This window comes from Coloeus monedula (genome assembly GCF_965178545.1).
Source record: "Coloeus monedula genome assembly, chromosome: 6".
NCBI lineage: Eukaryota > Metazoa > Chordata > Aves > Passeriformes > Corvidae > Coloeus > Coloeus monedula.
This window is the reverse complement of record NC_138786.1, coordinates 29,001,585-29,026,052: the sequence shown is the minus strand read 5'-3', so window position 1 is coordinate 29,026,052 and position 24,468 is coordinate 29,001,585. Positions and strand designations below refer to the sequence as shown.

The window sequence follows — 24,468 nt, the reverse complement described above, 5'->3', positions numbered from 1 at the left end:
CTGTGAATTTCTTAACAGGCAACCAAATACATTTTAAATAATGAGTTTTTCCTGTGTCCTGATTCACAACTAGTTTGTTGGAACCTTGGCAAGGGTAGCAAGCTCTGAAGCAGAGGCAAGAACAAATAGCCCTGAACTGGGATGGAGGCATGTAACTGGTGCTGGTCTTGAACTGGGTAGACTGGTGAGAGAGGAAAGGCCTGTTAGTTAGTCTGGAGAGTAACAGAAACACAGCTTCTCTCGGGTTTGCGTCTCCAAGTTGACTGCAAGTTTTAACAGCTGTTCCCGTCTATCTGGGTCGTACATAAGGTCTCACTTGTGTGCGTGTTGTCTGAAGACAAATAGATGTTCAGCACTCCCTGCAGGAAGGATGAACTCTCTCTAATATGTAACCACTTGCTTTTGTAGAACCATAGAATTGCAATTGTATCTGATATGTCCCTTCCCCACCAAGTGTGGGTGGGACAGTGGGTTCAAAAGCTGTATGAGCAGCAAGTTTCAGAGGGAGCATCAAATACATAGAGTAAGACTGAATAAGCAGAGGTTTTTGGAGTCCTCCCCCTCCTGAGCATGTTTGGTACTGCCCAGAGAGCTCTCCAAGCTTGGGACTAGAGAGTGACAGGTTCTCGTACTTTCAGAGGAACAGATGTGTGGTGGGGAGAAGGATGGCAAAGGAGATGAGGAGACTGAGGCACTTGGAGGTAAAGATACAGCAAGGTGGGAAGTAACCTTTTCTGAAGTCCAGGAAACCAGTAAAGAGGAGCTGCATGTTCTGAAGTAAGAGAATCCAAGTTACTCTCTTACTACATCTGGAAAGCAAAGGCAAAATGCTTGTGACAGTCACTCGTTGCTAGTAACAGGATAGTGGGAAGAACTGAAATCTAGACAAGATGGGAAACAGCAAATAACAGGAAGATGCGCATTAAACCCTCAGGGTGACCTGAAATTCAGAGGCTGACAGTGCAGTGGTTGAATGACACAAATCTTTGCACCCAGGTATATTGAAGTTGATATTACATTGAAAAGGCTGTTGCTGACTCTGTGAATTCAGGATAGCAACAGAAGTGACCAGACAAATGATACATGGAAGTTGGTGGTGAATGTTTTGTCTGAATAAGGACTATGAGCAGAGAATAGAGACCTATGATTAGTGGTCTTTTTGTTCTTTATTTTGTAGCATATTAGTTGCCTGACCTGGAAATCTGCCAGTAGCTTATATATCAGAAGCCTAATTCTGATAGCAGTGTTAAATGTGAGAAAGCACAGACCTCTCTGCATATGAACTTGATTCCTGAATGTGAAAGGAGCTAAACTGGTGTTGAATTTCTGGGAGAGACTGACCCATCTCAGCAAGCATGCTGGAGAGCTGCTCAGGTGTGGGATGCAGTCTAGAGTAAGCCCCTTCCAGCAGCTCATTTATGTGCTGGAAGACACCAGCAAATACCTGCTGGCCACGCGCACATTAAGAACCTTGAACACTCTCTAGAACGACAGCTTTGAAATCACCATGCAGTGCGCAGTCCCTTCGCCTTCCGTCTGGCTGCTCAGCCATGTATTATTGATGGCCTTCCACCCTCCTCTTCCGCCCTGCTCCCGCAGAGCTCTTGTGCACTGCTGAGCTGAAGCAGGTGCAGAGGCCAGCGTGGAGCCGGAGCTGCTGATCTCCAGGCTGTCGGGTCTTGTTTCTTTTCATGCATACTTCCTAGCACTAATAGGGGCCACTTGATATTGGTACAAAACTGAAGAGGGCTTGCAGAGAATCTTTTTTTTTTTTTTAAACTTCTTTATCCAGTTATTCAGTCATTACTAATTTTCTTTTGAATGTCTTACTGGTTGGTGAGAAATGCAGTGCTGTGTCTTGCTGAGCTGTCTCCAGGTATAAGGATTCTGTCACCCCACAACCCTGGTTACATAACAGATTTATGCAGTCTTGTGTTTCCTGCCTTTGTGCTTCAAACAGCAAGTGTTGTGAGACATGTTAGATGGAGGATAAGTGTCTAATTCCTGTTGATTTTTCACTAGTGTTGCTTTTATTTGGCTTTTTTAATGAAGTTGTTAGCATTCAGTACCAGATCTTGCTCACTCACTTTGACTTATGGTAAAGTAATGAAAAAAACCTGTCAACACTACTTATTTCAGAGGATTTCTTTACTTTCTCAGTCACATTTACGTAGAACATAAAACATCGCTTTCAAAGGAATGCTCTGTATTAAAAAATGTGAAGAGAAGTAGTTCACTGTACACCCTTTGCATTTAGTCTTCGTTGTGAAAACATGAATAGACCCAGCATTCAACTGTGGTTGAGTAAAAAGAAATTTCAGTTGACTCATGCTCATTCATATTTGAAGTTTGATTTTTTTTTTACAGCGTATGTGTGCATACATGCATATATTTCCCATTAGCCAAACATGCTCACATGGGTGAGAATTGTGTGCATCTGTCCTTAGAGAAGTGTTTTACTTCAAATAAGTATTCTTAGCTTAATGCAAGTTGCAGGGTTGATGTATTAATAGAAAGATCCACATTTGGTCTTTCCATCTTAACAAAAAAAGACATCATGTTAGAGCAAGAAACTGCTCAGTTTGTAGAGAACAACTGGCAAGACAGGAGAGTAACTGAACTGCTCCGAAGAGTTACTGAAGCTTATTGAAAAGCTCATTACTCAAACTACCTGAAAAATGTAATAAAGTTTTGGCTTCAGGAGCTGGTCAAAATGAAAAATGTTCATCAAAGCTAGGCTGTAGCTTAAGCATCTTTATCTACTCTCAGCTAGCAGGTTAAGAACCAAAGTCGCCCAGAAGTCTATAATTAGGATGTTTAGACATGAAACATCTATTTATGGTGTTCAGCTAATTAAAGGGACAGACACTAAAACTAGTTTTTGCTTATTTATTTGTGCCAATGTCCTCTGCTAACAGACACTGACTAATACCATCATAAGCTTCCCAAACCCAGTAATCAGTGTACAGCAGCACTGAGCTCAGATCCCAGCCTTTTTTTTTTTCTGCTGCCCAGTGTTGGACACAGGCAACCCAAGTCACTTCTCTTTCCCTGTGACTGATGGTTGAGTGGCTGCACCTTTGGTTCTGCAAGAGTGTTTTCTCCACCTACCATTTCCTGTCACAGCACCATCTTCAACCTCAGAGCAGCAATCCAGGAGGGAGCATTTATCCCCTGCAGCACTGGTGTGAGCTACCACATTTGGCTTTCAGTTTGAAAGGACTTATGGTTACTGTGCTCCTCTCCTTCCCCAGAAAAGGTTTCAGATAGAAGGATCCTGAACTGCTTATCTAGTTTTCATGCGTGGAAAAATGAATGACAGTAAAATGTGGCACCATATTTCAATGCAAACAGCACTTATCCCTTTAGAGTTGCATGTCCTCAAGTCCTTGGACAACTGCACAAATGAAGGGCTTAGGGCGGAATCTGGAAGTGGGGTAGAAGATCAAGCCAGGATGGATAAGAGGTACAACAGGTTGCTGAGGAGGGAGGAACATGAAGGAAAAAATACTCTGGAGTAAGTTTCTTGGGTTCTTTTGTTGTTGGGTTTTTTTCTTGCTGTGTGAGTTGGAAAAAAAAGTTAAGAAAACCCAACCTACTGTTGCAGAACTACATAGTTTTATTTTAGGGTAGAATTTATGGTTAAAAATATATTATTCTTAGTGAGACAAGGAAGCACTAAATAAATTTTTCTGCAAGGTTTTTTCTTATCAACAAGAATCATTATTGTACTTTAGTTTCTGATCTTTTTTTGATCGACCTATAGATATATTGCTACAAAAAGTTAGTGCACTGAAATATGAGTTGCTGGAAAGCATGCTAGATATCTTTTAATTCTGTTTTAGAGCTAGTTTTGTTGCTTTGTAGTTGGACAGAGAAAAAACTTGGGAGATAATACCTTAGAAAAAGGAAATTATAGAATAGGGAGAGTTTCAATCTGCCTCAACAGTGAATAAATCAACACTTCAGTGACCCTATCTGGTAGGAAGATGATTTTATAGCCAAGTGAAACCCCCTTATCCTCTTTCGTTAATGATTTACCATGAAATACTAGTGTCAGGGTTGGCACTAATAAGATTTAACAGCATAAGGGTACAAGTCAGGCATGCTAACCTGTAACTCCTTTTTATCTAAAAGTCAGTCATATTTCTGAGGATCCTAAGTGTGTTTATAAAAGCTGGAATGGAAAAGCAATTTAAGCATCATAAAACAGTGATCCCTCTGTATTTAGAAAACCATAAAATGTATTTCCCATCTGTGTGTAGAATTACTTTCATTCCATCATGGAATGAGGAAGGTAAATAATTTTAATGTGATCTGTGATTTATATTGTAATTCTAGATGCTTAAAACTCATGTTATTTATGTGTTGTTCTTAGTATGCTACTCCATTTCAGTAATGAAATCCATGTGAACTACAACCAAATACCACATCTATCTCTCAGCTGCCATTCTGCAATTTAAAAAGATCAACCCTTGTAACATAGTTATGTATTTAACAATTCCATCTTTTGGCATCAAATATTAACATTAAAAATGTATTGAAAAGATATTCTGGCTAACTATTCTTGTCCAGCTGAGATGTATAGGTGTTTAACTTTTTTTTCTTTAATCAAACAATATTCTACAAGCAAAGTATATTAGTGCAGAAGCAGTGGGTTGGGAAGGTAAGGTAGAGTTGAAGTCAAAACTGTGTTGTATAACCAGTTGTTCCTGCATAATAAAATTTAGTATATTTATGGTGTTATTACCTGTGCTAGATGTTTTCCTTCCACACCATAAAAACAGAGCTAATTGAACACAAAATCTATGAGAAAAAATTATGTCTGATGCAAAAGTATTATTCACTATTTATGTTTTGGTGCTAATACTTTCTGCATTTGAAAGGAAGAAAATCCACATGTGTATAGATAACAGTTATCATATGACAGTGATATAAAAAAGGGTAAGAGTAGCTGTTTCATATTCTGGAGGCAGCTCACTCACCCTCATTTGACGTGTTCACATGTTGGAACAGCCACCAAGCTGTAGCCACAGGATGCAGTGCTGCTCTTTTCATTCTGTCCTGTCCTTTCTCAGTGAGTGAAACAGCAAGTTGACAATATAGGGCCGGAGATGGCCTTTTGTGTTGTCTGCTGGCAGGAGAGGCAGGCGAGAGCGCCTTGAGTTCTGGCTGGGCAATTCTGTATTGTGAGCTGTGTCTTCAGTTGTCTCTTACACAGTCCCCCTGGAGAGAAGATAGCAATAAAGTACCAAAAGTAAGCAATACCTTTCTTTGTAGAGTTTCTGACTTTGAGTCCACAGGTAGCTCTTCCCATCCTCTGGAATTAGGAACAATACTGGTTAGGTGTCAAGAGGTAAAAGTCTTTAAGATCAGTGTCTCTGGCAGGGTTCATTTTTAGTCATTTCTGCTCAAGAAAAGTTCACGAGTGTTCTGCAGAGCTGGGACACCTATGATTACCTTTGGAAAATTTTCGAGAAGTATTGTAAAATAGGGGGTTAAAACAGCAGAGTTCCATTTGTGCATTAGCTGCATTAAAGGCCAGAGTTGAATCAAACAGCAGTTTGATGCTGAGATTTGAAAACAAAGCTGACGTGTCATCATTTTTATTAAATGCCACATGTTTACTACAATGTGTTCTTTGATATATTATTAGAAGGAATTTGGAAGGAGAACTTGGGAGGGGGGATTTCTATCCCTTTTTATATGAAGAAGGAAAATTATTCTTTTTCTAAGGTGTTATAGATTTTTTTTGTCCTTGGCAATATCATTACTAAAAAGTTCAGCGCTAACAGCAATGGAACCACTGAATAAATCATAAAACTGGTGCTGAAGTAAATAACTTCGTCCATGGTGAGGACTGTAATTGAGTTGTGGCAGAACTCATAACTGCTGTTTGATTTGTGACATTTGCTTTGCCAAAGGGAAAGCACCAGTCAATCTTGGTATAATAAATGCTAGTTTTAGTGCATAAAAATGTTAACAAATGCAGTACTGATGATCCTGTTACAAGAGTCATGTGCATTTTTAATTCATGCATTCTGCTGAGCGATCTGTGAGGTTTGGGTTTTTCATTCTAGCAATAGCTGCTATCAAAGTCAAGGACCAAAGCACTTGAGTGGCTCGGTTAAAGAACCTCTGTGAGTCCTGTGTTATGCAAACTTTCCTATCAGCCTAATTTAGCATATTTGGATAAATGAATTGCCAAATTAAGATAACCTTTGTCAGATAGTATCCAATCTGTTTCGATTAATGCTCAGATTTTAGTTTTATCTAGTATTTTTCATTTTACTGCTGCTCACTAACACATCAGAGAGTGAAGTAGACTACTTGAAAAATGTTTCTTCAATAATTGCTAACTGCCTAAAGGTTATCACCTTGCTGAGAAAATTGCATCTGTACTTTGCAGAGTGTTTAGCCATGGTGTGAGTGGACACTGCTTTTTATGGGGAACTCCTTCGCCAAGTTATTACAGAAAGTCTCACAGTGCTAAACACTTCAACATTGTCTCTTTGTGGGCTAAATCAAGGTGTTCAGTTTCCAACACTGGTAATCTTGTACATATTTGTACATAAACCAATCCTTTTTTTTTTTTTTTTGATAAATGCATTTAAAAGGCATTAAAAAGCAATATGAAGAAAATACATGGGTTTAGAAGTATCAAAAAAATTTAAATCTACATTCTTTCACTCTCCAATGAACAAATCTTTACAGAGCCTCTGTTTTCCCTCTGTTCTGAAATTCAAAATAAAATTGCATTTACTTTTGTAGTGGTATCTTTTCATTCTGGGTGGTGGAAACTTTGGTGGGTTTTTCTGTGTCCTTGCCTTTCTTGTTTTAAGTAATTTTTTGTTTTAGTGTATAAAAACAATATTAGAAATTGCAACATGACACTGTCACAAGGAGAGGAAGAGAAACCAAATACAACCTTTTATATTGGTGTATAGGGTTTCTTGTCTTTCCTGTAATTTGTAAACTTCTCTGCTTTGCACCTTCAACAGCATTTGGGGGCAAGAGGGATGTAGCTAATCTTTATTGTGGTAGGGCACTTTGCAGTGCAAAGAATTAAATGATGCATGAAATGACTTGTCACGCTGTATTATGTGTCACAGTGTTACATACACAGAGGAATGCTTAAAAAAAAAGGTAGGAAAACAACTCCTGAAGCCCTACTTTGTTGTTGTTTTTCTTTAAAACATTTGGTTTGTTAGCATGTATATATATTTCTGCATAATTTATTTTAGCTAAGCCACAGAAGCCCTCAACTACCAAAATAGAAAGAAGAGATATGCTGGATAGTTTCCCTCATCAATTCATTAGGAAAGGTGATGGTGGAGATTTGGTGCCAGTGCTACAACTTCCCTGCAGGGAACAACAAATCCCAGCTTTTCTGTCTCATGCCGGAAATAACTTGTGAACTATTTCCTGAATGGCTCCAAGTATCTTCACTACTGTGGGAGAAGTTAGGAACATCCTTATGAAGCTTTGCAAAAAGAATAAAAAATGATGGTACACCACATTTCTTACTAAATAATAATATTCTCAGGTTTGTCCTACATAGCTTCATCTTGTTTTACCTGCAGTTGTTAGTGCTTTGATGAAGCTCAGATTGAATCAAGAAGTCCACAGTGTAAAAGTCTTGTCTTACGATTCATATGTCCTCCTTTTTTCACTACAAATACCTTTCTGCCCTTTCACGAGGATATGGACACAAGTCTCCCCTCAGCTCTGGGGCCTAAATTAAAGTGCAAATTCAGATCTTACCATTTTAAGCAGAAAATAGTCACTTTAAATTGGATTGGGTTTCTTTGTTTTCTTCCCCTGTATGCAGAATAAAGTCAGGAATGCAGCAGATAATTTTTTTCCCCCTTTCAACTACAGAGTTCTCTCCCTGTTAAAGATTTGTTAGTGGGGTAGAAAAAATCTACTTTGCATTTTAAAAGTGAGACCCAGAGAACAACACAGCCCTCCCTGAGTGTTTGAGGTGATACAATGACATTCCCTGCTCATCGTTGCTCAGATTTTTAAAGACAGCAGTAGCAATGCCAAAAATTTTGATTGAGCATCCATCAACTGCATCCCAACTTATCTGCTTAATATTTATGCCTCTGTATTTCATTTCAGTAAATAATATATTTAATGAAATACTTCAGATCAGTTAGGTAGCAGTTGCTGCATTTTGTAGGAAAGGGGGAGAACACTCATGAGGAATAACTTGTCTTTCTACCTCCCCTCAGCATTGTTCAAAGTAATTTTTGCCAGGCCCAGGGATGGCCTTTTCCACCCTGTTGCATTGAAGGCTCACTGTCACATGCCAGTGGTGCTGGGAAGAAGGTGGCTGGATAGTCCCTTCCTCCCCTGCCATGCATTGGAGCAGTTGGGCTGGGAGGTCGGCAGCTCTGTGATTCCAGCTCCCAAGAAGGATGATGGACCTTGGGAATATTGTCCCATTCCCAGCTTTGGAAGGTGTGAATGTGATTTCACTTGGGGTTGTGGATTTGGTTTGAAGTGATTTGGGTGCAGTCCTAACCAGCTTTTCACTTTATCAAGACTTGGGGAGCTGCAAGTTCCTGCATGGTAACAGATTAGTGACCCACCATTTTCTGGCATTTTTCTGTCTGGAAGTGCCTTGTATTTGATGCTCCAGAGGGAAGTGAACTTCCTCTTCAAGGACTGTGTTTATAGATCTTCGGTTCAGCATCACACAGGGAGAGAGGTGCTGCTTTCTCATGCCAGGTCAGGCACAGACCACAGTGTAATACTAAGATTCTTATGTGCTGCTTCTAAACTGGATTCAAAAACTGTCCTTGGATGCTGTTACAAATTGGAGACTCCACCCAATGTTGCTGGAAGATTGAAGATTTCAGGAGCTTTCTCAATTGTTTTAGAATAAAAAAACCTCAAGTTTCAGCATAGTTTTGTCCTGCATGAGAATGATTAGTTGATGGCCAGAACGCAAAGTGAAATTCAGGGTGTGGGAGCTAACCCCCAAAAGAAACACTAGCAAAATCAAAGCTGTTAAACTAAACGCACTCACTTCTGAAATGTCCCAATTTGAGTGGTTTGTGCTGGGTTATTTTAGATGGCAGCAGGGTCACAGATTTGCTTCTGAGCATTCCTGAGGTTTGGTTAATGGCCTTATGCCTGCAGTGGGACCAACAAGGGGCCTGAATGTTTGTGTGTGCATGGGAGCAGGTGTGTGAGGGAGCTCTGCCAGGTCATGTACAGCGTTCAGCCCTTCTGCAGCAGTCCCCATGTGGGCTGTGGTAGCATGTCTGCTCCACTCCTCATTTGTCACTGTATGAGCAGTCTGGAGACCTGTGTAGTTTTGCATTCAGGGCAGTGATGCAACAGAAGAGAAAATCTCTGCTGTTTCCATGGCAACTTGTGCGTCGGACCCTGGCTGGAGCGAGGCAGCAGGATGCTGTCAGTCCCTGCAGTCAGTGACTTCAGTAAACCACATCAAAGGAAAGCACCTACTCCTATGCTCCCCCAAACATTTCCTGTTATTAGTATATGGGGACTATGGTGATTATATTACCAGAAGTGCAGCTCTAGATTTCCTGTTATAAATTTACTTCTTCATATTTCAACCCACGCTGCTGCTTTGTTTTGATTCAGTCTTCTTTCCACAGATAGTCATTGCAGAGCACTTCAGGATTATCCATTAAAATCTTGCTGAGGATGGCATGGTCAGATGCAGTTAGTACTAGGTGACTGGTGACCTGTGAAAAATGATCTGGGAAGCTCTATTCTGTCACTAGCTAGCAGATACCAGCAGCCCAAATGGCACCAGCACCAATGCCTTCCCTTAGCAGCACTGTTAAAAGAACACAGGCACTAACTTCTTCCTGTTCTTCCCCAAAGTGGTGGTTCCTCCAATTCAGATCACACACTGAGAAACAGTGTGTAGATCATTCCATCCTACAGGTTTCCTGGCTGAAATGATCTTTGAATTTATGTGTTTTTCTGTGCATAGATTTGCATATTTCGTAAGTTACACAAAAGCCACATCTAGTCAATAAATACTGTGTGGCAGAGGTGGGGGGTTTTTTTTGTTTGTTTTGTTGTTGTTGGTGGTGGTTTTTTTTTTTACAAAAGTGTGACTTTCTTCACACCTCTGTTGTAATTCTGTGGCTGCTTGGTTTCCATTGGAGTTTTATTTAAAATTCATATTGTCTTTTCATTGGATAATTATGATACTTTCCTACAATTTTAAAAAGCTTAACACTTCTGCTTACGGAACAAAGTAAATATTTGGTCTATTTTGGAGCTAGCCTTAGAAGGTTTTAATTAGAGCAGTTGTTCTTTAAATGGTGTAAGATCTCTCAAGCTGATTGTATGCATATATGTGGCATCTTTGCCATAAAGGTAGAAAGCATGTGGGAGAAATGCAGCACTGTTCACAAGATACTTCTGTTATGATGCATAGTGGAACAGAGTCCCAAGCATTTGCTGCTGTAATTACAGTAGCACAATCAATAAGCAAGAGTTTACTTTTTATTTTTACACAGCTTTCTAACATGCCAAAATAGCTTTCTCTTTTAAGCAATTATAGCTCATGTAGAATTTGATCTCATCGGGAGTTGTCTGTCAAAATGTTTTTAATGAAAAATTGAGTTTGCATAACACTTGACACATTGATGTCTTTTGCTTCTCACTGTTGACACTGATGGGCTAAAAAGCTCGATTTTTGGGGAGGGAGAAAATTGCATTAGTTCAGCTCATTTGGAGAATCTCTGTTTGCTGAATTAATTTGCTATGCTTTGTTTTTCTGCTGAATATTAAACCCTGTTTTCCAACTGTGCATATAGTGCCTGAGGGGAGTAGCTCCAGCTCTCATTTTCCATGACTACGTTTTCTTGTAACGCAGCCCAGGCCTGAGCTGGGGGCGCCGTGCAGAGCTGACACTGTGGGCTGTGTTAGGGGAGGCACGGTCTGCTCAAAAAACTGCTGCCTGGTACTTTCCAGACTCTGGTGTTGCACCTCAGCAGCTCAGTAAGCGTCACAGTTTTTCCCTAAGGATTGTTTTGTATAATCCAATTGATGTGGTGAAACCTGTCCTTCCATGTGATGACTTGTGAGTAGATGCTCACTTTTGTGAAGCTCTAGCTGGATTAGCAGCAGCGTACAATTAATCAGGACAAATGCCTTGGTGGTTGTTCTTCACTGGTACCCTCCTACTCACAGCAGAGATATATAAATGCTAAAGCATGTTACCAGCCAAGGTAACATTATTAACTCTGTTTCACCATCCCATCCGGAAGATCGCAGTTATTTTCTTTCCTCCCTGAAACACACTCCCAATTAAGTGAGATATGTGGCATACTCTGCCTGTATCTGAAGCTCTGAAATTTTAAAAAGAGGCAGAGAGGTCTCCATCAGGAAGAGCGGAAGTTCCAGCAGTGGCCTGACTTCAGCCGTGACTGGGTGTTGGTCAGGTTGGAAGCAGCCAAACGGCCCTGCCAGCTGATGCATCCGTGCTCTGCTGCCACTTGGTTTTGCTGGGATTGTGAAAGGCTCTCAGAGATGGGGAACATATCTTTTGTAGCTGTGTGGCATCTGCTATCCAAGACATTCCTACTCCTTCTTAGACATCTTTGAACTAAATCTCAGCACCCCTGTGTAGTTTGGTATTATCTCTGTTACGCAGGAGAGGAGACTTGGACAGAAGCAGATGATGCTGATTGCTCAAGGCCACACCACAATTCTCTTGCAGAGCTGCTCTGCCACTTTCCATCATTGCCTCAGAGGCAAGGTTGTCCTTTCTCCCTTGAGGGTGCCAAAGGGAGCTGTATAGCCCTTATTTTTCAGCCTTTTCTTCTTGTTGTTTGAGCAGAGTGAAATTGACTGGACAAGTGAAGCAAGCTGGCTTCAGGCATCTTGTCAAATTAACTTTCCTTGTTTGTGCATGTGTGGGCTGCATGGCAGGAGTCAGCAGGTGGAGAATGCACTGGCACGCTGATAGTGTCAGAGACACTTATGGGAGTAAGACTTGGCACTGTGAGAAAGTCTCTTTTAAACTTATACTTCAGTGAAAAGATCAAATGTGCTTGTAATTATTGCCATCATGCTAGCTGATAACAGCCTGATCCTTTGCTCCATGTACCATCGAGCTCCCCCAGTATGCATGAGAGCTGTTGTTGGCCAGGTCAGAGAAGATGTTTGCAACTGCACAGTGTTCTCTCTAACCCTATATGTTTAATGTTGGCACTGATGAGTGATGCTTGGAGATTCTCCAGCCACAGGTTAGCTGGTGACAGGAGGCCCCAAGGGTAGGGTAGCTGCTGTGAGTAATCAGACAGGCACCTGGTACATCCTGAAATATTCACAAATAGGCAGCAGGAGCTTTCCTGCAGGGTCCAAGGGAAAGGGCACTGTTTTCCTCACTAACTCACAAAGTAAAATGGCAAAATGGGACCGTGAGGGCCTCTGACATCATTATGTGGTCATCTCTGTCTCATTGAACATGTTCAGCCAGGGAGCTCCATTAGCTGCTGGTGGTGTCTGGCTGTGGGGCTGTGGGAGGTGGGAACTGGTAGCTTTTCTTTTCCATGTGTAACTTGCCCTTCTCTCAGTGTGTCACCTTCAAGGTCAGCCTTGACCAGGACTCAGTGAGGCTGTGTGTGCTAACTTGAAGCAGAACCTTGCTTTACCTTGGTGCTGGAAGAAAGAAAAGCTACTGTGAAGTTAAGAGTCATTTTCCCTCTTATAATGGTAATGGGATGTTGGGTGACACTGACCCAGAGTTGCCAGGCTGTGGTTGTTACATTTGTTGTTGTATTATGTCACTTAGTTATTCTAATGCATCAACAAACGTAATCTTCTGTTCTTTCCTGCCCCAGAAAAAGGACTTCTCATCTTCCAGTGATAGACATCTTGGCTCTGACAGAAATTCAAGGTCTTCTACTTTGTGCCTTCAGCCTCCTTAGGCCAGCAAAAGTGCTGATAGTGGAAAAGAAGGTCTAATGAATGCTAGCAATATATGCATTGAATTCCCAGCACATTCTGTGTAACAGAATATATTGGTAGCCTCTCATAAGCTACCTGCAGTAGTTTATGTCTCCACTAATGTGTTCCTGAAGCCAGAAGCCCTTTTCAATGCATCGAGAGTGGGATAATGAGGAATAAAAAACATTCTGGACAAATGTGAGGAGCAGAGATGTCAGCAACCAGTCAGGAGGAAAAGCAGATCTAGTTTGTTAGGCATACATTACAGTGTGTAGCTAACGGTGACAGCAGATACATGAATTCCTCTGGCTTTCTTGTGAAGATACTGACCCAGAATCCACTTGGAGAGAAGAATGACAGTTCCCTTTACAAAATCAGACTAGATTGAAATAGCAGTGACCCCCATCATAGAAAAAAAACCCAAAAAGCATTGCCCATTCTTACCACGACTTTTGTTGGGCAGAATTTAGTTCACTGAAGCTTGCTCATTTAGGAGAGATAAATGAAGAATGCTTTGTTGCACTTGTTTCTGCCTCCTAGCCTGATGAAATGAGCTGTCCAAGGACTCTCATTCCCTGTCTGCCAGAGAGGGAAGCCTAAGGGGTATTTAATGACATGCAGAAGCTGAAGAGAGAATCATTAGCACTCAAGTGTCTAGGTAACTCTCTTAAAAGTTAAGATTAAAAGCTTTCATGAAAGTGACCTTCACACTTCATGTTCCCTCTTTGCTTTTCTCTATGCTTGAAGCTCTAATGATCACTTTTTTTCTGCTTTGTCACTCTATCTCTTGTTTATGAAACATGTCCATAGCTCAGCAGGAATTTGGATCCAGGGTGGTAATATCTGCAAGTGTTGGGTGGGTGCAAAACAAAGGATCTACAAAGGGTCAGATCTTCTCTTTGTAGCAAACTGAACAAAACCTGAAAACAGGTTGCTAGATACAGGTTTTTAATATTTTAATTAAAACTTGATTGTAACTTTAATAAAGGATTAAATGATTGTCAAATGTTTTTTTGAGTATGCCATGCTGTCCTCTTCAAGCAGTGCAGAAATTTGCTGGAGAGCACAAGAAAAGCGTGTTGGGAATGGAAAGAGTGTGTACAACCAGGGTCTTGTAATCCTGTGGGCTCTTGGGCAGCAGACTGAAAATTCTGGGCATGCTGTAGGAGGATGACATGTGTAGTCATGTCTGGATCAGATGAGAGAGGAAAGAACGGAGGTGTGGTATTTAAGTAGAAAGGAAAGGAGAAAAGAAACATCCAACAACTAGAAATAAGGAGAGCAGTAAGTGCCCCTAGTGTAGTCAGGCTAGAAGGCAAGAGTAAGAAGGAGCCTTTTGGGAAGGAGTTCTCTCTAGGGTAGCTTTGTTTATTTTTTATTTAAAAATGTAGTAGGTATTTGTAATTGTAGCTGAAACTGAAATTAATGACCCCATTTGAGACACCAGTGCCTGCCTGACTGCTTGAAATGTGGAATAGTTTACATAAAAATAATATGTCTTTCTTTTAAGCTAATTAAAGTTTTATTTTGCTTGAAATTGAACTTGGAGTGTTAATGGCATAAATCATGCTGGTGTTCCTCTAGCTTATAGTGAGCAAAAGAGTAAAAAGTTAATTTTCCTGCATTTAATTAATTATTTTATCTCATTTTTCATTCTGAACTTTTCATTCAAATAAAAAAAGAGAAAACAACAGTTTTACCAAACATTATTCTCATGATTCTTGAAGCCTCTAAGTGTTCCTTGGAGACATAGGGTACTCATAACACATTTCAAAGTAGCTTCCTCCTAATATGCATGGGGAAATCTTTCTCTGATGTCAGCTGCAAGTACATACAGATGAAGACACATAAGTAGTTGGTAACACAGAGGGTTTTTCATTGCCTTGTGGAAGCAGTTCCTAGTCTGGCTGACCTTCTTGGATGAAGTCTAAGACTAAGAATGGAGTCAGGCTCTTTTCAGTGGTGCCAAGCAATAGGGTAAGAGGCAATAGGCAGAAACTGATGCATAGGAAGTTCCACCTGAACACAAGGAAAAGTTTTTTACTGTGTGGGTGACTGAGCACTGGAACAGATTGCCCGGAGAGGCTGTCCTGTCTCCCTCACCAGAGATACTCAAGAACCATCTAAATGCTATCCTGTGCCATGTGCTCTAGGATGACTCTGGTTGAGCAGGGAGGTTGGACCAGATCACCCACTGTGGTCCCCTTCAGCCTGACCCATTCTGAGATTTTGTGGCTCTTGGTCCACCCTTCACAGGTGACTGAGCTGCCCTGTCACCTGATAGGTCTGATGTTGGAGCACTGTAGCCTTGTAGGTCTGGGTTGCTAACAACTCATAACAAGTGATGCTGTCAGGCTCCTCTCAACAAAATGAAATGCTTTTTGTCCACTCTTTAGTGGAGCAGTTACTTTTCCAGATACCCTCCGGGTATCAGAGATGAGCAGTTACTTCTCCAGATATCCTCAGACTGGGAAAAAGCCCAATGCTTTGATCAGCAAACTCTGCATGAGGCTCTGGCAAAGGAGAAAAGGAGTATTAATTTTCATAGTGATTTGTTTGAGGGAAAGTATCATTATTTTATCACAAATTAACTGTGTAAGTACCCAAAGCTCATGTAATATATTGAATATGTCAGGATATTTTCATCTTTGTGACTTCATTCCCACTGAGAATTTGTTCACGATGTGTTAAATTAAAAGTAATATATAAACAAGGTGTGAACAGTTCAGTTAAGTGGTAACCTGAGGTTAAAAACACAGCGATCAAATTCAGTGCCTGAAGTTGGCTGGGAGATTGTCTTACCGCCTCGGGAAGACTTGAAATTAAACTTGTTTTGAAATGTAGGTGTTAAATCTGTGAAAAAAACTCACTTGCGTATGTAAATGAAGTGGCTTCCCAGAGATGGGGAGAGCATGTTGAGCTCTTAGGCTGTGCCTGTAGGAGAGAGAGGGGCTGTGCTCCCATGGTGTAACCTCTCTGCTGTGGCTCTGTTCTGTAGCATCTGTGAGCAGGAAATCTTTAGGTAGAATCAGAGCTGTGCTCCCTTGTCTGGCTGCCCTTGGCCACCTGTCAACAACAGTGGGTGGGGCTGTGCTGTTGACTGCTTGAGCTAACAGAGACAACAGCTTTGGGTCTATTTTTGTTGGGCTTCTGAGTCCTTATTAGCTTGAAGAGAGTTTTTGGAGATATTGAATTTCTGCACTGTGTTTATGTTCAGCTTTTTGTTCTCCCTGGCATTGCCTTCGAGTAAATGCCTTAAAAGAAGCAAAAATCCCTTCCCATTTCAGAGTAAGCAGGAGGAGGATTAAGCTCGTTCCCCCAGTAACTGGATCCTCTGATTGCCATGGCTTTTGAAGATGATCATGTTTTTTTCTGTATGTGGTGGATTATGTGTGTGCCTGGGAACTAAAAGGTAGCTTGGCTGTGGAAATCCAACAAGTTTTTCTCTACAATCATTTTGCTTTTGGTTATTTACTTTGTATGCTGACCATGGGCATGTACCATCCTAGCAAACAAAATGAGGCAGGGGAAGTCCTCTTGCAGCTGTTCCATCTTCCAATCTTCTCAAGCCATAAGCAGTTGGTGACTGTCTGGGACTCTTTGGAAAATGAAAACTCTCCTAAGGTTATAGTATTGAGGATTCAAACAAACGTGGGAGCAGAGGGGAAAGTGGATTGGATGTGAACCTCCTTAAACTGGTTGAAGTGCAACCCAGTTCATCTGTGGAGCAAACAGCACCTTTCTATCACCACTGGTCAGCAAAAAAAGTGCAGTTGCAGTTGGATTATCAGTATCCGACCACTGCCTTCAAAGCTAGTCTATGTTGTCTTATGGTTTCTGATCTCAGGGTTTGAATTTGGGCAGGTAGCTGTGTCTCTGCCTGTGTTTGTGCAATAATACACAATGGTGTATTTGAAGCCCATTCTACCAGCAGGGCTCCAAAGCACTCATGGCATATAAGCGTTAAAGTCACCATTTTGCATAAACCACAAAGTTTTTCCTTTCTTTTGACAGATTGAAGACATCGTTACAAGAATGCAGGATGACAAAACAGGTGGAGTTCCCATCCGCACTGTCAAGAGCTTTCTGTCCAAAATCCCCAGTGTCGTCACTGGTAAGAACCCCAGCTGGCAGAGAAGAGAATGTGAGCTGGTACTTGCTGGCTCTAAACAAACATACTAAAGCCACAGAAAAGAAGGAATGTGAGGAAAAAATGCCCCCCTCTGCTTAATTTTTCTATATGTCATTCTGTTACAGGCTGAAGTATTGAACAAAGATGCCTTAGTTCTGTTTTAGTAAACATGCATTCATATTTCTTTGGAGTGAGTTATTAAAAAGTGTTATGTAGTTTTTGCGGCTATCAGAGTATGGCCAGTCAGTGTCATTCCCTGTGACAGGGGAAGGACAATCTTAGAGAAGAGGTCAGGAAAGAAAGTTGAAATTGTTTCCTCACTCATACCCGGATTCTCTTACTGGACTTCGATTACAGGTAGAGGAATATGAAATACCTTCTATGCATGTGTGCTGCTTTGATAAAGCTCTATATACAAAAGTGTGGATGGTGCAGAAATGGGGAGTCACAGTATAAAACCATTCCTCCATGTATTTCCAGACAGAGTATCTTCCAGTACAATGAAGATCTGTGCCATTGATAGGTGATGAGTTTATTCAGGGTGATGTAAATTGTATGGAGGCATTGTACTTGGGTTTCTGGTACCTGTTTTCACTGACTCAATTGTAGTATTGACTACAGTGTTACAAAACTACTATTTCCCCTCTCTCCACCAGAAGACTGTTGTCCAGTGTGAGATATCCAGCTACTCATGAGATTTACAATGTTGTGTATCTTTGTAAAGCAAATACAGTTTTCTGTTTTGCAGAGTCTCTTTCCAAATCAGACCAGATACATACACTAAGTCTGTTTAGAGAAGTTTCCCCTCCTGTTCTGAAAAATGAAGGGCATCATTCTCTGTGACTGTGAGTTCGCTGCAGTAAAATTCAAATGGTCACTAAAAAAGCAAAAGTTGCATTGTTCCATATAGACAGCACCAAAAGCTGAGAGAAGATGGGCAATTCAAAGGGACCTTTCTTGTTCTTGGGATTTTTATCCTTTTGTAAAGTAATGGGGAAATACCTCTTGTCAACAGGGATGGTGGCAGTGCAGCTGCTGCCAAGCCATTGCAGAGGGGTGTATGTGAGCTGAAGGACTTAAAAATTTTTTTGCTGTAAAAATGGTTGGATTGAATGGAGTTTAAAGTTGTTTTGATTAATTCAAGGGTGTGTTTTGATTTCCTTGTACGTCCAGCTTAAGCTATGGGAATGGAATACAAATCTACATGGTTCTTGGGGATAATCAGGGAATATGGAAATTGGACTGACGTTTATACTTAAATGCATCTCAGTGTTAATTTCTTTTTATTGAGCAACAGGCTCTTCTGATTGAAATTGATTTCAGGGTGGTGACTCTTTAACTGGCAGTTGCACAGTTAGGATTTTACAGTGGAAAAGAAACATGGCTCTAAAAGGAGATGTGAAAATTGCGTACTAAATTCCAGGTTATGGCTGGATCAAGTATGAACTAAGTGTTCCTCAAGGTTCCTGGGGAAAATAATCATTTATCTGATTTGAAAACCCATTCCATAAGCCCAAGTCTGCAATACACAGACTTGATGTCTTAAGATTGACTCAGCTAAAAGAGGTTTCTGATATTCCAGTTAAAATTCATAGCATTATAAAGGTAATTGATCTAATCACCAAGCCACCACGTGTTATTCAGAAGGAAACAGGAGGCCTCACAGCATTTTTAAACCATGGTTAGCAGCTCTCTGGTGTGATGAAATCTGCTCCCTTGCACTCAGTTTTGGAACAGCAGTTGCGATTGCATCATCTTGAAATGGCTAGTTTTCACAACACAAAGAATTGTGTAAAGATGAAGATAAAATAAGAACAAAACCTCTCTTCAAAGCCCATAGAAATTCTCAGATTTGGAGGGGAACAAGCTCAGTACCATTCCCTCCAGGTTATTTTAAGGCAGCTCCCTTGTGACACATGGACAGTGCATGAAGCCTCTGAGTTTGAAAAGTATGGGAAAGTAGCAGCCCAGTGGAGAGCCCAAAGTTTTCGCCATTTGTTATTTGTCTTTTCAGATGCATAGAGGTGCCTATTTGTAGACCAAAACCAAAAGAAATGTATAAATGTTATCAGTGACTGTGACAGATTGGTGAAGAGACAGGAGCACCTACATTTGTATGGAAGCTGAGGACATGAGGTTTGTTCAGTCTGGGGAAGGAAAAGCTGTAGGGTCAGATCCTTTCTCAGGAGTGCATGGTTAAAGTACCAAAGACAATGTACACAAGTTGCAGGGAAAGAAATCCCAACTATATTTGGATATAGGAAGAAAGTTGTTCATGGTCAGAGCAGCTGAGCATGGGCCCAGTGTCCTGGAGAAGCTGTGGAACCAGTGGTTTGCAGCTGTTCAGAACCCCCTGGGCCTGGCTGAACTGAGCAGTCTGACCTAACTCTGCATTTGGCCTTGCTTTGCATGAAGGTTGGGCTAGGCAACCTTCAGAGGATCCTTCCAACCTGAATTACTCTTACGGTCATTGGACACTCAGTTTTAATGCTTGTCTAATTCCACACAATGTCATGAACACAGGAGAAGAACTTGTATTTTCAAAAACTTTGTACCTCCTCTTGGGAAGAGCTCAATTCTAGACCATGGCATTCTCACACAGTTTTTATTTCTACCTGAGAAATGGAACAGCAGCTCTGAGATGTGATTTACTTGGCAGGCTCACAGTGACTGTGATTAACAGGAATGTATTTTTGCTTGACACTTCTATTGTAATTGCTTTTCACAGGAGAAATATAAAATCTTAAAGGAAAATAAATATTACAGGAGTGCCTTGATGCTCCAAACTGGCAGCTCTGTTTATAGTACAGTGAAGTGGGTGTTTGATTTAAAGTTTGAATACCAGGGAAAGAGCTGCTCATCTCTGTTTTGCTTTCATCTGTCCTGATGCCTTAGGTATGAATGAGGTATTGGGTAACACAAGGAGAAGGAGCCTCAGGGAGTTATCAATAATGGCCCTTTCTTGACAACAGAAATCTGGGAAAAAGGATGAAAAAACTTTTTTTGAATGTATGATGAGTCTGTGTGGGGTTGCTGTGCCAAAGACACATTTCAATCTGCATTGGAAGTAGACTTGTGTATCCCCTTCCCAGTCTTGTGACTAGAAGTAGGTCAGTCAAAGGAGCACACATCACACTGTTGTCTTCTTGGTTAAGTCTTCACTTTTACAGGCAAGCCATAGAGAGTGAAAGTAGGATGGGACAGTCTGTGTGGCACCTGTGTGCGTGTGACAGACGTGGTCCAATGTTCAGAGTATGGAATGAAAAAATGCCTGAGGGCAGGGTTTGGGTAGTGCTGTGATCCGTGCCCAGAATGGGTTGTCAGCCAGTGCACATGATGGCAGTTGCTGCAATAAAAGGAGTTGCACATTTGTCTTCTAGTGTGAAAGTTTTCTCAGTAAAGATTTTGTTTCTGTAAATGAATTGTTAATTCTATTTTCCCAGTCATCAGACTCTTGTAGGAACATTTCATTATACTAACCAGCAACAAAACTAGCTTTCTCATCTTTTTTTTGATTTTCATATAATTGCATCTTAAAACTAACCTCATTTTTGGTAGGAGGACCAAACACATACAAATTTTCCTCCCACTGGTTCAGACTTGGTCTTATACAACATTGCCAAAACAAGTCAGAATGAAGTCAGCACTGCAACAGCTGAGCTTTCCAGTACAAAAAGCCTCCTTCGTGCTTCCCAATTTGCCCCACATTCCCAACCTCACTGCAGTGTCTCCTGGGTTTTTTGTACTGGCTGATCCTGTGTACCAGCATCTTTGCTACCGTAATCCAAGGGAGGCATGCAGTCTAAAATCTTTGCGCTATTCTGCCCTCCTCCCAAGAGGTTTTGATACAGCTTAGTTCTGATCCATACTCCATGACTTCAAGCGTGGCTGTCCCCACAGCTCCATTCTGAATGATACCTCCTCCTCCCAGCAGCAGTCCCATGGCCGGTCCCTTGCTCGTGCTCTGCTCCTGACCCTCACCCCAGCACTCACTTGTCCCCTTGCTGTGCTCCCAGCGCTGCCTCTGTGCTGTGGGTGGATTGATGGATTGCGCCCTGCCTGTACTGGCTTGGATTGAGAGCTGCCACGCAAGCTTAGTGCACACAGCCCTGCCAGTGCATTTCACTCCTGTCCTGCCATGTCTTTCTTATATAAGCCATGGACCTCTCTCAGCAGAAAATGCCAATTTTACTGAAATGTGCCAGATGGCCTGTTGCTACTCGAGACTCATGAGCTAAACCAAGTTTAAACTGCTGTGTGTCTCTGTCTGAAGAAGCCAGCATGTGTCTTGGCAAATGCCTATGGAGTTGTCCCAGAACACATCAGAATGTCACTTACTCAAAGAAAGCACATTTGGATGGAATATGGAAATCCCACAGTGTTGTGAGACTTCATTATTGATAATGTTCCCTGATGATGTAGTTCAAAACAGACAAGTTCTGCTGGAGAACTTTGTACACCCATTGTGAACTGAGCTCCCTTGGGGCCAGTCTGAGGGTGTTGCCTTTTCCCTTCAGAGGAGCTGAAGCACACCTCTCATGCAGATATAGCAGCCAGAGGCCCAAGGGAGAAATAAGTTTCTCATGTCCAGAGTTTGAAAGGCCCCTGTTCAGGTGAACTGTACAGAAAAATGTTGTTGTGGCATGGGGAGCAGGCCCAGGACTGGAAATAGTGGTAAGAGCCAGCACCCATCACCTAGCAGGCTGCAAGGTTGTGTCTTGGCCAGAATGTTTGCTTTCTTAATGCTTCTCTTCTGGGGTAGAACTTGCCTTGGTGCCTTTTGGAAACTACTGTCACTGGGACCAAAGCCTCCGTGAGCTTGACTACCAATAGGTTTGGCTTCCCTAGGCTGTCTGTCCAGCTGCTTGCATCACCTTAACACAGGGCTTTCACTGCAGGACTGAGTCTGATAAAGATTTCCTTCAGCATTTGGGTAGTTTCATTCTAGATATTTTGTCTTTGCTATGTAGTTTTGCTTGGAAAAATAGGACACTTCAAATGTGGAACTGACTCTTATTTCAGGCAAAGTTAGTAGATGTAGATAATCCCAAATCTAAACCAAGTTCAATCTTTGCTAAGCATGAATGAGTCTATTTAGTTAAAATAAGCAACAAAAAAACACAGACAAACAAAAAAACCCCCAAAATTTAAATCAATATCCAAGGTAGTACTGGGTGTTTTCAGATTTGTGTAGGATATAAAGAACATGCTCATGCATTAAAATTGACATATGTTTATATGTACCTACTGTATTATTTTTGATGGTTTTCCACATTTCTATAGAGCAGATGCTGCACAGTAAATTCAGCAGTTTAGCAATTGCTTGGTGGAAACTGGTTTGCCAAACACTGGTTGGACATACAGATCCATTTATTTCTCATTAAAAAATCAATTGTTCTGAGCAAGTTGCATTTAAACTGATTCAAGTCAAGACTGGGCTTCTTCATAACAACTTACATTTCCTTCTTTTATGCATCTCTTCAAATTGCACTCAATGGAAATGTAATCCCTCCATCCCTCAATAAGAAGTCTATTATTTCAAAGCTGCCATGAATCACGCAGCATTAGACATGTCAGCAATTACATGAGTAGCACATGTCTTGCAATTATTTTTTTTTCCTGTAGTTTTCTCTTAAGCTCTCTACTTGCATGCCAGGAGACAAATTAACCCAGTTAAGGAGTCAAAATCTTATGCTGTCTTCATCCTCAGCTCCGTCCTCCCTCCCTTTTTCTCCTTAACTGCATCCAGCTTCCTACCTTTCAAATGGTGAGAAGGATGAGGGAGGAAAAGATGAAAATCAGCTCCCTGAAGTGTAGCAATTTTGTGCCTGTTGTAACGATGCAAATCACCACCTTGTGAAGCAAAAGCTTGAAGGATTTGATTTCAGAGTACAAGGGGGATAGCAGATAGTTCAAATAGGACGTGGTTGTCAAATAAATAGGAGAAAGCCATTTTAAACAGTGGATATTCAATATATCTTTCTGTCCATCTGCACACGTGTACACCTAAATATATGTAAATAGTGCACAGTTTTTGGTAAGAGTAAGCCTAAGAGCGGTAAGTGTTGCATGCTAGAAATAACCAAGGACAAGTTTCTGCATTTGTAGGTGCTGTGCAGAGCGAGGACTGCTAGTGTTTGTGTATCACTGCCCTCTGCTGCAACCAAGCTACAGCTCACATCATGCAGCTGCTCACCTTCCTCACAAGTGCTGTGTCTGTGTTGTGCTTTCCCAGCTCAGGCGGCATTCATTTGGTGCATTTTGTGTCCTGCTTGTTCCATCATAGTGGTCCTTCCTTGCTGTGTGGCATAAACCCAGCCCAAATATTGGGGTACGTGTGACTTGGCAGCTGCTCTGAGCTTGGAGAGGAAGGATGGTTTTCACAGCTGGCTGTTGATGTTACTTGCATGTGTGTCGTTCGTAATTTTGCCATCCTCTTCAGGACTGCTCATCTCCAAAAAAGCATGCTTGTACATCACATGAAGCTTACATATCCCATAAAAAGTGTATGCTTGCACTATAGGATAAATCCTACATCATTCAATAAAATTAACCATCACTTAAAATTACCAAAATTGAACACTCTTCATATGTTTCATATGACAGCACTTGAAAGTAGTCACACCTGAGATGAAAAATACTGGAGGAAGTGCACGTCACAGCAGGGAGTTGCATTAAAATCTGGCTTAGGCCACTGAAACACTTATGAAACCAGTCCTGAGGCTTTAGTATTATTTCAGTCAATAAAAAGGTTTCTTAAGTGCTAAAGTCCAGAATATTATGAGAAGTTTAACTTCTGTACATTAGAATTGTGAAGGTACTTCCTGGTCCTACTTGTCCTTGCTGTGATTTGAACCTCTGCATCTGTCAAGTGAAGCTATGCTGAATCACAGACTTTAATAATTATGCTGCTTGGATATTCCTGTGGCCAATAAAACTACAATGAAAAATCACCCAAACCACCAAATGGTCCAGCTTTATTTTTCTGCAGTGACTTGTCTGCTTTTTCCGGACAGCAGAGATGATGTCAAAAGGGAAAGTAAACCCAAGACAACCCTCCAGCCATGTGGGCAGAAACTAGAACACAAAATTATAATTCTTCTTATTGATGAGCATGATCATAAAAATTGCTGGAGTGGAAAACAATAAATGAAAGCTATGAGCCTGGAACAAAGCAGATCTATTAAAAATGGCTTTATTTTTTTTTCCCCTACCAACGTTTGCTTTTAGGCCTTTTCAGTCTTTCAGTTGAGACTAAAAGCTGGAATAGAGACAGATTTCATGACAAATGACCTGTTGAATTCCAGTGTTTAGATGAATTGGTAATTCAGCCACAATAAATAAAAAAAAAATGATATTAAGAAGGGTCTTGTTGCTGACTGCAC

General features: G+C 41.1%; 1 protein-coding gene across 5 annotated transcripts in view; it reads left to right on the top strand.

Moving 5' to 3' along the window:
- Nucleotides 1–24,468, top strand: part of RGS6 (regulator of G protein signaling 6) — a gene marked incomplete at its 3' end in the record, with an annotated part of 252,176 nt that overhangs the window by 130,370 nt on the left and 97,338 nt on the right. For 3 of the 5 annotated variants that reach the window (XM_082283290.1, XM_082283289.1, XM_082283288.1), the window contains exon 2: nucleotides 16,966–17,065. In XM_082283290.1, the coding sequence (XP_082139416.1) occupies nucleotides 16,966–17,065 (100 nt within the window). Of the gene's footprint in view, nucleotides 1–16,965; nucleotides 17,066–24,468 lie in introns of those variants that run through there. The other 2 variants (XM_082283287.1, XM_082283286.1) reach the window with 1 other exon arrangement.